This window comes from Canis lupus, chromosome 25 (genome assembly GCF_003254725.2).
Source record: "Canis lupus dingo isolate Sandy chromosome 25, ASM325472v2, whole genome shotgun sequence".
Classification (NCBI taxonomy): domain Eukaryota; kingdom Metazoa; phylum Chordata; class Mammalia; order Carnivora; family Canidae; genus Canis; species Canis lupus.
Window position 1 is genome coordinate 7,424,929 of NC_064267.1, and position 16,904 is coordinate 7,441,832.

Genomic DNA, 16,904 nt, shown 5'->3' on the forward strand with positions numbered 1-16,904 from the left:
AAGCAAAAATTGATACATACAACAGAGTATTATTCAGCCATAAAATGGAATGAAGTACTGACACATCCTACAACGTGGATGAACTTCAAAAACATTATACTGACAGAAGAAAGATGCAAAAAGTCACATATTGTATGATTCCATTTATAGAAAATATTCAGAATAGTTAAATCCATTAAGACAGACAGGAGGTTGGTGCTTGCCTAGGGGAGGGGAAAATGAGGTATGACTGCTTAATGAAAATGACCTGGAATAGATAGAGGTGGTGGTCACAAAAACTTGTGAATGTACTAAAATGTGACTGAACTGTATACTTTAAAATGATTAATTTTATGTTATGTGAATTTCACTTCAATTTAAAAAAAAGTACCAGAGAAGACAGTCTTTTCAATAAATGGTGTGGAGTTAGGTGGAGATAAAACAATGAATCTTGACATTTATCTCATACCACATACAAAAATCAATCCCAAGTAGATTATATAGCTTAATGTGAAAGTTAAATAAAGCCTCTAGAGCAACACTGTCTAACAGAACTCTGAGATGGTAGAAATGTTCTGTGCTGTACAACACTAGCAATATGTGGCTAGTGAGCACTTGGAATGTGTGAATACATTTACAATTTTATTTAGTTTAAACTTAAATTTAAATAGCTACATGTGGTTAGAGGCTTGTATATTACCACATTTCTAGAAAATGATATAGGGACTATTTTCACAACCTTGGGGTAGGCAAAAAGACAAGGTAATTAAGTACTAACTAAAAACTCCATTAAGAGAGTGAGAGGACAGTTACAAAATGGGCAAAGGTATCTGCTAAACAGACTGCCAACAGGATACATAAGGAAATCTTAGGAGTGAAGAAAAGAAAGACTGACAATTTAACAGCAACATGTGAAAGAGGCTTGAGCAGGTACTAACAAAAGAGGAAAGCCAAGGGGCACCTAGGTGACTCAGTAGTTGAGCGTCTGCCTTCGGCAAAGGTCTGATCCCCAGTTCCTGAGATCAAGTTCCGCACAGGGCTCCCCACAGGGGGGGCCTGCTTCTCCCTCTGCCTGTGTCTCTGCCCCCCCCCGCTCTCATGAATAAATAAAATCTTAAAAAAAAAAAAAAAAAAGAGAGAACAGCCAATACATGCATGAAAAAGTGTCTAAGGGCATATCATTCATCCATTACACATTCACATAATGGCTAAAATGGCATATTTAATACAGTCAAGGAAATGGTACAACTAGAACTCTCAGCACATATAATAATGTTAATTAGTATAATCATTTTGAAAAACAAATTGGCCAAAAAAAAAAAACAAAAACGGAAAGTTAAGGAAAGAAAAACAATTCGGCAAGATGTACTAAAACAACCTATATAGGGGTGCTTGGTTGGCTCAGTCCATTGAGTGTCTGGCTCTTTTTTTCAGCTCAGGTCATGATCTCAGGGTTGTGAGATCAAGCCCTGTATGGGGCTCCTTGCTCAGGAGGAAGTATGCTTTAGATTCTCTCCTTCTCCTCCTCCTCCTCCCCTGACTTGTACACAGGCATACACTCTCTCTCTCTCTAAAATACATAAATCTTTAAAAAAAAAATAAAACTTCTACATACATTCTAAGATAAAACAATTACACAACAGAAATGCATACATAAGTGCACAAAAGGATATGTAAAAGAGTATTAATAGCAGTATTCATTTAGCACTAGAAATAACCCAAATGTCTAGCAAAAGAACAGATACATGGTATATACAAACAATGGAGTACTATACATCAGTGAAAATGAACCACTGCTATATACAACAGGATGAATTTATCTCACAAATGTAATACTGAGTGAAGGAAGCCAGATATAAAAAATTTACTCTGTATGATTCCATTTATAAAAGTTCAAAAAAGGGTAAAATTAACCTTTGGTGTTAGAAATCAGGATAATGGTTATCTTCAGGGAGAATGCAGGGGATAATAATAATAAGAAAAAGATGCAGAGGCTTTTGGGGGCTGGTAACATTCTGTTTCTTTACCTGGATTGTTGGATGGTCCGGAATGTTAACTTTGTGGTAAGTCAATGAACCATACCCTTAAATAGTGTGCACTTTGTTTAATCTCAACAAAATTTTTCATTAGAGAAAACAAAACACAGTAAGGATATAGAAAACCTAAAACATATGATTAGCATATATGACCTAAAGAACAGATGAAATACTATACTTAGGGGAAGAAAAGTGAGGGACACAGCTAAAGAACACAACCAGAGACAATGGTAATTAACACAGGAGCCACGTATCTCCAAATTACAGGGCTTTAGTCAACTAAAGTTAAATGGCCATGAATCATTAGAGAGCTAATATATACAACTACCTTATTATCCCCACAAACTATTTTTCTATAATAAATTAGTTTAAAAGTATTAATAGTATTAAAGTGTATTAATATAAGAATGATGGACATATAGCAACATAGCTATATACTACAAGAACTATAACTGTATTTTAAGAGGAGAAACTTTATCTATACTTCTTTTAACTCTCCAAAGAACCTAGTACAGTTACTGAGCACATGATAGACATAAAACTGATGGTTACATTATGTGTCTGCACATGCATGTTTTGTGTGTGTGTGTGTGTATGTGTGTGTGTGTACATAAATATACACACACATGCATAAAACTCCATGTGACTATAAGGGGTCAGTTCTCCCAAACCCAAAAGCACTGCCCCAAAGATACACAGAAGAGAGACAAAATCATTATTTCTTTCCTCATGTTTTCTCCCAGTGCTTTTTAATTCTCTACTGTATGCAGGGAAAGAAACAACTATTGTCATGACAACCATACTGTGAAGTAGCTTGTCAGTCTTCACATTTTTTTAAAATAGATGCCATTATAAAAATTAACTCACTGTAAAGACGAATGAGAACCAAGTGATGTTCTGTATTTATCAAGGAATGCATTGCAGGTTACATGCCTCTGCTCAACTAAAGAGATGTTTCAATGTTTTTTTAGTTCTAATGGATATAACAGCATGCTAAGAAGATAAAAAACCTAAAAGAAGGCAGCCAAATGCAAGTGTTCTTTCCATCCTTTCACTTCTCTCTTTGCTGCATAAAATTTCAAAAGATAATGTGATGAACACAGGTGTAAAAAAATATCAATTACCCGATCATTCATGAGAAGATCTTTCACAATGAAAGTAGCTACCAAGGACTTCAAAGGAGCAGCAAATTGATCAGGTGCAAGGAGAGCAATATGTCCAATAGTAACCAACGGTGTTATGAGATGTTCCAGGTTGCTTGGATCTAGGCTCTTATGCAGAGGCTGAAAATGAAGAGAGGAAAATACATTCAACTCTATAAATATGCAAATAAACTATTCACATATTTCATGTACAAATAAAAAAGAAAACTACAAAAGTTTCAAGACATATACATGGTGTAAGTAGCAGCTTAAGCTTACATTTAAATTCCTATAGGTTATGTCTAAAAGGCGTCATGTTTAAATACTGTCAGTTTTGCTAAAGTCATATCTTAGAAGCAGGTAAAAAAAATTCAGCATGGAGAATCATATTAAACGTATTTTATGACCAGTATATGAGTATTTTAGAGACTGCTAGGCTCACCAATATCCACTTCTGTTCTACTTCCTGGGCAAAAAGATGGCTATACATATGCAGCTTCCTCTGCAGTTAGATGAGAATATGTGAATAAGTCCTGGTTAACAGACTGGGGGTAAAAGTGAGGTACACCATGCTCCCACTAAGGCAAGTATGAGAATCGTATCTTCTCCATATTCTTGCTCTTTACTCAGTAGTGGCAGGCTTAATACCAAGGATCCAGTGGGATTTAAAGAGAAGCCACTTGTCAAAAAAAGGTCTATGTGTCTAAACCACTGATTAGAATGCAATCCAAACACACAACTGGACTTTTTCTCAGGAACCAGAAATAAGCTTTTATCATATAGAGTCACATGCATTTTTGTGGATTTCTGTAGCATCAAATATTAAGTACCATAACTAATGAAATTATTTTTATTATTCTTATAGAAAACCCAACCATTAATACACATTTTTCCCTGACAAAAGAATGAGACTCCTCATATACCTATACAGAATACATAAAATGTAATGTTCAATTTTTAAAATAGAGAAATTAGAAGAGTGACTATAGTATACTATCACTGGCGGAAGGGGAAGGGGACTAAATGTATGTGACTGTGTGTATTATGTTACTTGTATGTGACAGAAAAGTATATTAGAAACTGGTAACACTGGTTACCTCTGGGAATGAGAACTGAGTGCCTGGGGATACAGGGCTTAGGTGGAGGAGAAAATTTACTATTTTACTATTTGGATTTGTTTTGTATCTTTTTATTTGGAAGCAAGTAAATACATTATTAAAAATTTTAGTGACATTTTATTTTAATAGAGTTGATGCTGTCCTCCCATACTGAACACCAAAGAGTCTAGGCCTGAAAAACAGTATTAAGCTCTTCTCCAACATATTAGGGCAATGGGCAATATGAGGCTTCATTTAGTCAAAAATATATTTAAATGAGTTTACTTTGTGCTAATCTTGACAACTTCCCTCAATACTTCCATTGTACATCTAAATGCCAGCTTGTTTGTTATAAAAATATGATCATGTAGTTTTTTTCAATAATGAGTGTGATATTTTTACACAATAAGATAATACGGTCATTTCTGGAAAAGCAAAATTAATAGCTGACCGTAAATTAACAGTAATCACATGAAGGCCAGACAGCTCTACAAAACCTTTTCTCAGAAAGCTAACCAACCTATACAACATTATAGCAGAAGGATTACAACTTATGGTAAAGATAAAATAAAATATCAGATATATAATATCAAAATGAAATTAAAAGCATCCTACTAATTCAAGTTATTATCAGCATTATCCTGATCCTTATCACCAATTAAAGGAACTGAAAGGAGATTAATCAAGAAAAACAAAAGATTTCTGTATCAACATGAATTCATTAAAGTTATTCTGATATACGAAAACAGACTAAAGAAAATAGCCCCACCTCAAAACGCACAAAATTTTAAAATAAATTATTTGCTATATACAGAAAAGATGATGTTTGATAAAGACAAATAATTTTCTTCCTTGTTCAGGTCTTTAGCATATAACATGAAATATGAAAAAGTTAGCATAAATGTTTCTAAAACAGAGATAACAAGTCAAAGTTTTTAGGGTAATTTAGCTTTGGCATGATTTCCAAATCACTCTGATTTCATTCAAGGCACCGGAACTAAAATTACAAATTTGGATTTATGTAAAAATGCTAAATATATACAAAGCCCAGATTACAAGAGATTAAAATAAAAATAGAATGCAATGCTTAGAAAGGGTAATAGTAATTTAAAAGGTAGAAAAAATAATATGAAATATATATTTTAAAAACAATTTAATCTGATATAAAATTAGGTCAGTGATTATATATGAACTATAAATTTGTGCTTTATATATTGGCTATACTGTACCGATTAGTATTGACAAAATTCCATATACTTCAGCAGTATCATAAACAGAACTCTAATTTTCAACCCGTAAACTGACAGAAACATCTATTACCTATTATCAATAAGTATGATTTTATATGTAATTACTTATTAACAAAAAAGTTTCCTAATACTAAATGTATAATGTCAAAAAATATTATAAATTGTTTGATTTCTGAATTTAAGTTAGTGCTAAACATCTGAATAATCAGATATTTTCATATTTTAACCATTCATCAATATAGATTATACTGATTCAAATTCTGAAAACATTATAAAATGATCCATCTGCAAATGTGAACATTCTATAAAATCATTATTATGTGTTTTTTAACTATAACATATGAAACAAACAAATTTTTTTTTCTTTTTACCTCAAATATCTGTGCAAACTGGGTCTCTTTACTAGAAAATATCGCATGGATACAATGAATGGCGTATTTGGCTTGGCGGGGGGGTCCTTTTTTAGATTTGTGATGTAAAACAGGAAGCAAAGCTCTAAAAAATAAAAAAAAAAATTTAAACAAAAACGATAAACCAGAAAAATCAGCAAGACTCCACTAAATACTTTACAGTTTGTATTCTTTTAGGTAATGTTTCGTAAGACCAAAAAAACATCTACCTGAACTCATTTTCAACTGTCTCTAATTCTGTTTTATAAACATCTACATTAAAAATGTAATCCAAACACAATTTTTTTTTCTTCTTTTTACTTAACAATTCTGAATAAAAACACAGAAGGTAACCCATTTCTTAATGTCATTCCCTTTAGCCTTTTCTGTTTTATTCTCACTGCTATCACTCCAGCTAAGCTGCTGCCACCTTATATATACGACCACTATAATGGGACCTATACTATTTGTTTTTTAGTCTCTTCCTGCTCTGATTCATCTTTCACTTCATACCAGCACAATCTACATAAAGGGAAATCTGATTATAAAACCTATACAAATTAAGTGTTTACCTTGTTTCAGGCATTATTAGAAGTCCCAAATGCTTGCCTTCATGCTATCAGCATATTATGAACAAGACAAATGACAATACACAAATTAGTAAAATATGTGTTTATGTCAAATTATGATAAGAGCTATGGAGGAAAATAAGGGGAAAAAAAGAGGACAGGATAGAGAGTGGAGAGGGGTGTGTGAGTACTACAATTTTAAAGAGGGTTACAGAAAACCTTTCAAGTAAAGTAACATTTGAGTAGAGTTATAAGGGAAGTAAGGAGTGAGTCATGTAGCTACCTGGAGGAACATTCAGATATGGTATCATTACACTACACAAATACTTAGAATGAGTACTGAATATAGCAGGATCTCTTGGCTTAACTATTTATTTAAACATTTATCTCACAGTGAAACCAACTTCTGAATCTACCTTCTTGCCCAATACAAACCCAGTATTCCAGTACTAAGAAATCATATATACAGAAATTCATCACAATAATACCTGAGTGTCACAAAAGATGCCAACAGCAAAGTATAGTAAAAAGACAAGTGACAAATTGAGGGGAAATTCTCCATTTCGTTTCACAGAGAAAGGGTTAATATCCCTAACGTAAAGACTTTCTACAAGTATAGAATGACCAGCAATATCATGGACAAATGGGATGGACATAAAAAAAACCAGAAAGTTCCTCAAAAGTAAATATACAAATTAACCTGTGATGTATGAAAAGACGCTTACTTTCACAAAAAAAGATATAAATTGAAACTATACTAAGAAGACTTCTGCTTCACATGATGACAGTGTATCTGAGATGGGACATTCTCTCCTACCTTAAGCAGGCAGAAAACAGACATACATGTTAAAGGTTTTAGACACTGGACAACAAGCAGTACATGACTGTAATCCCTAAAAGATGGGAAACAAACTAGAAGAGTCCTACACCTATCCTCACTTACTACATGCAAGGCTCCAGAATGCCATGTTAGCCAGAAGTAACCTTATACTTAGAGCCTGGTGGTCACATGGAGTTAAGGGAGACCGAGATGGAACTTGAGGCAGCTCTAATTTCTAGGGCAGAGTACCACAGGGAAGAGAGCTGCAAAGACAGCAAGAGAGCTTGAATTCTGGAGATCCTCAGAGGGGATTGACTGAATAATGATCAGTGTGCCATGGCATGAGAAAAAAACCCAACAACAAACTACTGGACCCAGGAAAAGAACACTGGAAAGCAGTAAGCCAAAAAGTTCCCTAACACACATAAGGCTGCTAGTGATTCATGGTGGAAGTTTCCACCAGCCAGAGTAGAAAGACCTTGTAATACATAATCAGGAAAAAAATTCATCAACAGAAATAGGCCCAGAAATGGCACAGGTGAAAAACTTAGAAAAGACATTAAAACAGCTATTATAAAAAATAAAATAAAATTAAAAAAAAAAAACAGCTATTATAAACATGTTCCATATGTTCAAGAAGAAAACATGAACATGATGAGGGCAAAAATGAAATACATAAAAAAGACCTAAACTGAACATGAAAAACAGAAAACCCGCAATGAAAAATATACCAATAGGATCAAAAGTAGATTATATGTTACAGAAGAAAACACCAGTGAACTTGAAGACATAGCAATAGAAACTATGCAAAATAAAACAAGAAAAAAAAAAAAAGAACAGAGCATCAGTGACCTGTAAGACAGTTATCAAGTAGTCAAAAATACATGCAACCAGAGTCCTAGAAAATAAAGTGAGGAGAGCAGAAAAGAAAAAGTATTTGAAGACATAGTAGCCACTATTTTTCCACATATGATGGAAATAGATCCATAGTCCTCAAAATCTCAATAAGCCTCAAGCAGAAGAAACATAAAGTAAACCATTCCAAGACATGTCATTATCAATTTGGTAAAAACAGCAATAAAGAAAAATTTTTTTAAAACTATCCAAAAAAAAAAAAATACACTTTACATACAGAGACACAGAACATACAGAGGAACACTTCTCATCATAAACTATGCAATCCAGAAAATAATGGAGTGACATCGGTACTAAGTGAAAGTATCAATCTAGAATTCCATTCTGAGAAAAAATACCTTTCAAGAATGAAGGCAAAATAAAGACTTTTTTTTTTTTTTTCCAAAGAAAAACTGAGATAATCAATTACAAGCAAAACTATACAGGGATGCCTAGGTGGCTCAGTGGTTGAGCATCTGCCTTTGGCTCAGGTCATGATCCTGGGGTCCTGGGATGGAGTTCTGCAACAGGCTCCCCCTGCAGGGAACCTGCTTTTCTCTCTGGCTATGTCTCTGCTTCTCTCTCTGTGTCTCTCATGAATAAATAAAATCTAAAAAAAAGAAACAAAAACAAAAAACAAGCAACAAGCAGAAGTATACAATAAATATTAAAGTTATTCAAGAAGAAAATGATACCAGTTGAAAATAAGGCTATCTAAAAATGGAGACTGACAAAAATGGTAAATGTGTGTATACAAATAAATCTGAGCATAATATTTTAAAGAGACAACAGTTAATTAGTCACATTTGGAAGACGCTAGTAACTAACTCACTATTTTGAACACTGTTCAAGAACACACACACAAAAAAAAACCCAAAGCATTTAATGTGCTTTTCCTAAACAGATGTAACGCTGGGGAACCAGAGAATAGATATTTCTGATTATAAAAGTGTTCAGCTAATAAATGAAGAAAGAATGACAGAATATCACAATTACTAAGTATCCATCAGTTAAACATCATAAAAAGAGAAAAAGAGAAATAACCAGATATCATGTGTCTCCTGGTAGAAGAGCATACCACCATCTATAAAGTGGTCCTGTAATAACAAAAAAGTTGAGCTAGAATCCAACCAGGCCTCTGCATTCAACTATCTCGCTTTACAGAAAATATAAGGAACCCATTAAAATATGCCAAAGGCATACACAGCAAAAATCAATGTATGTGAAACTCTGCAAGAGAGTTTATCAAATACAAAGCGACAAAGAGAATTGGAAGCCTACAAGAAATAAGGCACTTTAAGAGATTTAGCAACAAATAACAATGTGATCTGATTTTTTAAATTACATTTTTGGGAAAACTGGATATTATTAATATTAAGCAATTAATGTTAACTATGTGATATAGGCATTATGTTTATTTTTTAAGAGTTCTTATCTTTTAGAGATACTTAGATGTACAGATGAAATATACAATCTAGCATTTGCTTTCAAATGTAAGTGGAATAGGGAGTAAGGAGAATTACAAATTAAAAGCAACTGTTTAAGTTATTCATATATAAGCTAGTTGTTGGATACATGGGAGTACATTATAATATTCTAGTTACTTCTATATATGTTTGAAAATTCCAATAATAAAATGTATAAAAAATAAGAGTCTCACCAAACTATCCTTATAGTCTGTGGTTTGTAAGCTTCTTTATGAAATGAAAAAATATTATCTTTTGGTAACTTCAGAAACTCCCTGGATAAGACATATCTTCTCCTAGATCAGACTTGCCAATACAAACATCCATAATCCCTTTTCTTAGTCATCAAGAGAAAATTACAGGTCACACACATGTAAAAAGCAATTCTGGGTGGAATTTTTAAAGACAGAATGAGAAATTTTAAGCTTATCCAATGTTTTGCATACCCATTTAAATAAACAGAAACAGACCAAAACAATAAACAAAGAAAAAACACTTTCAAGGATTCTGAAGTATTAGGCAGAGTCTGAGATGTTAATGAAATGTCAATGAAACAACTATCCTCTGATTGCTTTTTCTATTAATAAGTTCCTATTATAAAAAAATACCTTACTTCCCGTTAAAGTGACTTTTCAATTCAAGGTTGTTTTTGTCCAATAATGATACACATACAGAAAATGCAAACAAAACTGAAAAACACATTTAAAAAACCACCAAGGAAAACTCAAAATTCCACTACCCTGAAATAATTACTGCTAACATTTTGGTGACTATAGGTCTAAAATTTCTCTATTCATACATACATATATTAAGTAAATGAGGATACAAAATACATAGTATTTGGAAATTTTTTTTCACCAACAATGCTGGAGGGAACCTCCTATGTCATGTATTGCTAAATGCTAATTTTAAAGGTCATATGGCTCTTTAGTGGATAGCTACATCACAACTAGTCTAATCAATTTCCTACTAATGAGCATTTAAATGTTTTGAATTTTTTGTTTAATCTTAACAAAACCATGAACATCCTTATGCTAGTTATTTACATAATGTTTCTGGGCTTTAAGCCTCCTATAATTTGGTCTGAGATCCTGGCATGGTAAATCTGAAATTATATTTCCTAGACTCCCTCAAGAGCTGGTTTCCCGTTAGGTTCTTCCAATAAGAGACACCAGAGCTTCCTTAGGTATTCTGTGCAGTAGTTACACCACCCCTCCAGCAACAGCTAGGACACTCCTACTGTGTCAGCTGGTTGGGCAATACTGACAGGGCTCTTCCATCCACTGGATAGTCCTTAACATCACTTTTCAGTTGTTGCTCCAGCCCCAAAGGTGGTAGCTGCTTCCAGCAATTCATCATCTCTGGGTTACCAAAGCACCTTGTGGTCTTTCATTCTTCAAACATATGTACTAATTTATTTATTTATGTTTAAAATACCTGGTATGGTTTCTGTTTTTCTGACTGCATCCTGACCCGCATAATCATTAGGTAGGTATCTTCTCTATCTCTAGGATAAGTTCCTGAAAATGAAACTGCAGTGGTGAAGACTGCATTCATTTCAAGTTGGTATATATTACCACATTACCAACCCAGAAAAGCTGAATCAATTTATAATCCAGTCAAGAGAGCATCATTGGAATGGTAGCTAACATTGGTTACAGCATTTAAGTGTTTTTATTTCTACTTGCCTTGATTAGTATTAGTAGGCATAAATGTCTTTTCTTGATTTGAGGGACCAGAGGATTTCCCGTTCATTCCTTTTGCTAGTGTTCTATTCTTAGATCTATTATATATCTGTAAAGAGTCTTTATACATTAGAGATATTAACCTTTTCTAAGTTATACATATTGAAATTACTTCCCCAGCATGCCATTTGCATTTCTAACTTATTTCATGATTTTTGCTTTCGTCTAAATGGTATTTTCCCTCACTAAAATATAAGGGCAGAGTCTGTTCATTTCAAAAGAACCTTTTATACTCTAGTAACTTATATACAGTAGAAGCTCTATGAATGTATTTCAACAAATGGATATTTAATAATACAATCCATCAATATTTCATGATTTGGTACTAGCATCCTTTCACCCACCAAAAAAAATTACAGAAATGTGCTGGTTATTAATACTTTTATTATTTATATATTTAAAATCTTTGATAATCTTGGACTCATCTCAAATATATGAAAAATCAAGATAAATCTACATTGATTCTTGCCTTCAAAATATTTTATCAGTTATTTACTGGGTAATCTAATTTTTTCTTATTTTTTTTGTTAAATATTATCACTCCTCCACTCACTATTATAAAGTTGCAAACTTCTTGAATATTTTACTAGGTCTTCTGGTTTTTACTACTACAATATTTTCAGAATGGTTATTAGTAACATATAAGGAAAGCTCTGGATTTTTACATAGTTTGGCTATCTTGGTTTTGGTAATTTTTCAGTAGATTCTCTTGGATTTTCCATTACATACGGTAATTTTGCTTCCTCCTTTCCAACACTTGTATCTCGTTTTATTTTCTTACATAATTATATTGGCTAATGCTTCTAAAGCAATGTTAAACCATAGCAGAGATAGTGTATTTTCCGCATTTTGTTCCTACTTTAACTGGGAATGCTTCTAGTGTTTACTCTATGATGATGCCTATTGGTTTGAGACAAATTATGTTATAAAGGCATTTATCCCAAATTAACAGGTTTAATTATAAATAGACTCTTTTTTTTTTTTATCAGAAGCCCTTTTTAGCATCTATCACAATGTGTGTCCTTTTTCCTTTACTCAACTATATAGTAAACTAACAGGATTAGGCTTACTAATACCAACCCTCCTTGTTTTTCTGAAATAACCACATTTGACCATAACATGTAACATTTTTTTAAAGATTTTATTCATTTATTTTAGAGAGAGAGAGAGAAGAGAGAGAAACAAACACAAGCCAGTGGGAGTGGCAGAGGGAGAGCAAACACCCCACTGAGGAAGGAGTTCAGTGTAGGACTCACTGGATCATAACCTAAGCTGAAGGCAGCCACTTACCCAAATGAGCCATCCAGGAAGGGCAGAGGCAGAGGAAGAAGCAGATTCCCAGCTGAACGTGGAGCCCTACATGGGGCTGGACACAGGGCTCAATCCCAGGGACCTAAGACCTAAATCAGACTCAACCGACTGAGCCACCCAGGTACCTCAACCATAGTATATTTTTGTTTTACTATAGTAAAACTCTTTTCTTACTGAAGTTTTACTTACAATTTTTACAGCAATATTAGTAAGATCTGTCTTTTCTTTTGAGGGAATATCTGTTATCCACTTTTAACACTCTTGCTATCTTGGCTTTATGAAAGAAGTAACCTGAATGCTTTTTCTTCTGTCTATGCTTTAAACAACTAAAAAGAATCAAAATCCTTGGCTTCTTGTAGATGTGAAATATTTCCTATAATATAACACACACTTTTACTGGCACTTTTTATTAGTTGATACCTATTTCAATATTTTATAATTACAGCCTAATTAGGTTTTCTCCCATTCTTCTTGAGCCAATTTTATTTACATCACCCTGTTAAAAAAATCCAAGTTTTCAAATATTTAAAATATAGACACACTTAAATTTAAATACTTAAAGTAAAATGATGAGAAAAGACAACTCAGATAAGCAAACAAAAAGAAAACAAAAGTTAGATTTAGGGGCCTAAGAAAAACTGAATGTAAAGGGAAAAAGTACATAACTTGGTAGACAGAGTTCACAATATAAAAGGGGTAACTAATACTTTCCCGAGTCTTTACGTCCTAAAGAATGTTCATTTGTCCTTAAGCACAATTTGGCTACTCAGGAAATTCTTCAGTTATATTCTTTTTTCCCATGAAAACTCTCCAGCTGTTGAATCATTAACTTCAGAAATCTTACGTGGTTGAAAGAAGTGAACCTCTTTTTTCCATTGCACATAATACATTTCCTTATTTCCTTTTGCTACTGATGTTTGTGAAATCACTTCTGTAATCCCTGAAAATGCAGTAAATTCCACCAGAATATTTTCCTAAAACGAGTCCTCTTAATCTCCAGATTGACATTTTTATTCATTCTAAAACAACTTTACTATTATCATTTTTTTAAACACTATTTTCCATTCTCCATTTTTCTGTTGTTTTCTCCACAGAAGCCAATTAGGGCTTTTCACTATCTGCAAATGATTTTCTTTCATTGCCTCCATTTCTATGCCCACTATTTCTACATTCTATGCAATTTCGTCATGCTCTATTACAGCTACATTTTCAATATTGTTTACTCTGCTCCTTACTCTGCTTATAATAAACTATACTTTATAATACAAACATGTTCGTTCTTCTTTATCCTTACTCCTGCCACTTCCTTTTTTGTATTTTTTCTTGTTGTTTTTTCTTGTTGTTGTTCTCTTATTTTTCCAGGTATCATTTCTGCTTAACTTCCCTGGCAGTTTAGAATATTTAAAAAATTTTTTTACTAGAAAAATTCAATTCTTTCAAATAAAGATTATCAGCTTTCATTGGAATACTAAAACACCTACTTAGTTTCACATTTTATTAATTTATTTGTACTCTGTTAACTCATTTTTGAATAGGAGAAATTCTCTGGCTTTGCCATTTAAACAAAAAGGCAGATAGCATTTCCCTGATGACTGAATCCTGGATGCCTCTCTTAAAAAATTAACATCACAGCTCTCAACTCAATCAGTTGGCTAAGTAAAAGTAGCATAGAGGAAGGAGCTGGGACTAAAGGCAGCAAGTCCTTTATCTCTGTGTAATTTCTCTCCAAATCTACTGAAACCCTACCAGTGATGAGAATTAACTCCTCCTGGACTATGGCTATATCCTATGCTATAAGAGGATTCTTAGTTTTGGCACATTCAAACTAAGTCTAGGGGTGATCCAGACTCCTGAAAGACAAGAGTCAGAATAGAAACCACAGCATACCCATCATTTTTTTTTTAGTAGGTTTAAGCACACAATTTTTTTTCTGTACCTATAAAGTTGGTAAGACATTTGCTTCACAATTCTACTTTAAGCCTTACCTCAACTCTAAGCTTTGCTCCTCCTAAGGAAAATAGGTCAGCCCAAAGAAAAATGGTGTGACCACGAAGTCTCTCCGTTAGTTCTATGACAGCAGAAATTAGGCTTTCCTTATAGCTCTCAAAGCCTGCCCATACCTCAATCTCCTCTAAATAACAGAACACTTACTATCCATTCTGTTATACCCCTGAGTCAGGAAGATGTGTATTAAGTGTCAATGTTCTCACATTCAATTCAGTCTAGATGACTTATTTAGCACCAATTCTGTCCAGTTGTGGCAGCTTCTACTTAGATACATTTTTCTTTTGGTTCTTCAAAATTATTTTGGTGAATTCAAGGAAACACAATAAACACTCTATTATTTTTCCTCAAAATCGACTCACCCATTTTAATAACTTAAAACATAATCTGCATACATATTTTATCTCCCGGAAGACATAAACTATGAGCCACTTCATCAAGAATAGTGCGTGCACACAGCAGGTATTCATTATCAGTTAATTTTCCTCATGAGAAACATGTGAAATATACTCACTATATAAATCAAATAATTTTAAGTACTTCAAATCTATATTAAAGCAGCATGTTTTAAAATGCCCTCATGTTCTAAAATGTCCACCTTTTAACCTTGCTCTTGTAATTCTCCTATAAATATATCTAACAATATTTCCTTAAGATATAAAAGATACTAGGAAAGACAGTCTAGAATAAAAATAAAAACCTCCAGTGAATAAATCAAATTAAAACTTGCCCCAAACCCTGAAATATGAAAGGAATTGTGCCATTATAGATATGGTACCACAGGCATTCAGACAAACAGGCCTAAATTCAAATCTTCACTTTGCTACTTGCTAGTTATATGATCCAAACCCATTTACCTCAAATGAGTATCACATTTCTCATTTGGAAGATTTGGATAATTTCTACACTTTACTAAACTGTTACAAGGTTTAAATGAGATAGTACAGGAAGTGGGCATTCAATCAGTAATATAGTTATGCTTTGCTTGTGTTAAACTCCAAACTTTGATCTCTGAAGAATCACAGTACATTCAAAAGAAAATTCATGCTCGGCATCCACTTAAAAATTAAGAAGTCATTTTTTTCCTTTTGAAGATGTTATAAATTTATTTGATAGAGAGAAAGAGAACATGAGCAGGGGAAGGGCAGAGGGAGAGGGAGAAGCAAGCTCCCCACTGAGCAGGGAGCCAGACACGGGGCTCAATCTAGGACCCTGGGATCATGACCTGAGCCAAAGGCAGGCACTTAACCAACGGAGCCACACAACTGCTCCAAGAAGTCAGTTCAGTTCTAATCAAGTTTCTTACTCTTGTCAAAGAGAATATGATTAAGAACTTCTGGTATATTTCAATGATCATTTAAATAATGCCTTTGTCCTGTTTATTAATAGTTACTAGAATTAAGTTCATCTGAACAAAAGGAGTAACAAGAAGTATACCTGAGATTTTAAGAGCTATCTTTGTCCAGTCTCTCTCTGAGGAAAAGGACCATAGGCAATTCTTCAACATGAAGCACGCTCCCTAATCACAACTAACTAGACCAGTGGCTAAGCCAGAAATAATGAGATACAAGTAAAACTAATCACCAATGACCATAGCAAGATGAGGACCAACTATCAGATACATTCTACAGGAATAGGGAGGGGAGGTGAATATAGAGAAGTAAAGCAGGGATCCATAGAAAAGACTTCTTGTTTTGAGCTATTCTATCTAGAATCTTGAATAATCAATCAGCATTAGAGATCCCAAGGGTAACAGCACAATTTCCAATTCTTGGAAATACTGAAACACACACAAAAACACACTGCTGTTAGGAGGTTTATTCCAAGCTTCCCTGAGACAAATAAAGCACAGCTTCTTAAAATCTTCAATTCAATACCTCTAATGACAGAGAATAGTGGAGTCCTCTGCAGAGCCCAGTTGAAATTCCTTTGAAATTTCCCACTACTACCTTAAATTCATGTGAACTGTTTATTCTATGCATGATATATCAAGAGAATGTTTCACTATAAAATTGTTTCATTAGAATATTTAGGCAATTAAAAAGAAATGCCATGTTTGTTCCACAGTTTTGTCCATCTTCTAAAATGCCAATCTGTGCTATCCCCCAGGAAATAAGAATCTAAATTGAATGGTATAAACTTAAGATAACCTAGACATGATTTCCTCAAAACTTAAAAGATTCCAACTATTACATAAATCAA

General features: G+C 33.4%; 1 protein-coding gene across 12 annotated transcripts in view; it reads right to left on the minus strand.

Annotated features, from left to right (window-relative positions):
* Positions 1–16,904, minus strand: part of PDS5B (PDS5 cohesin associated factor B) — a 180,022-nt gene that overhangs the window by 44,696 nt on the left and 118,422 nt on the right. For 10 of the 12 annotated variants that reach the window (XR_004817026.2, XR_004817023.2, XM_025462529.3 and 7 more), the window contains exons 20-21: positions 5,876–5,999; positions 3,140–3,298 (exon numbers count right to left, since the gene is read on the minus strand). Coding sequence is in view for 9 of the 12 variants with exons in the window: in XM_025462529.3 (XP_025318314.1) it covers positions 3,140–3,298; positions 5,876–5,999 (283 nt within the window). In the remaining 3 variants the exon portion in view is untranslated. Of the gene's footprint in view, positions 1–3,139; positions 3,299–5,875; positions 6,000–11,079; positions 11,163–11,900; positions 13,639–16,904 lie in introns of those variants that run through there. The other 2 variants (XR_007405849.1, XM_049101149.1) reach the window with 2 other exon arrangements.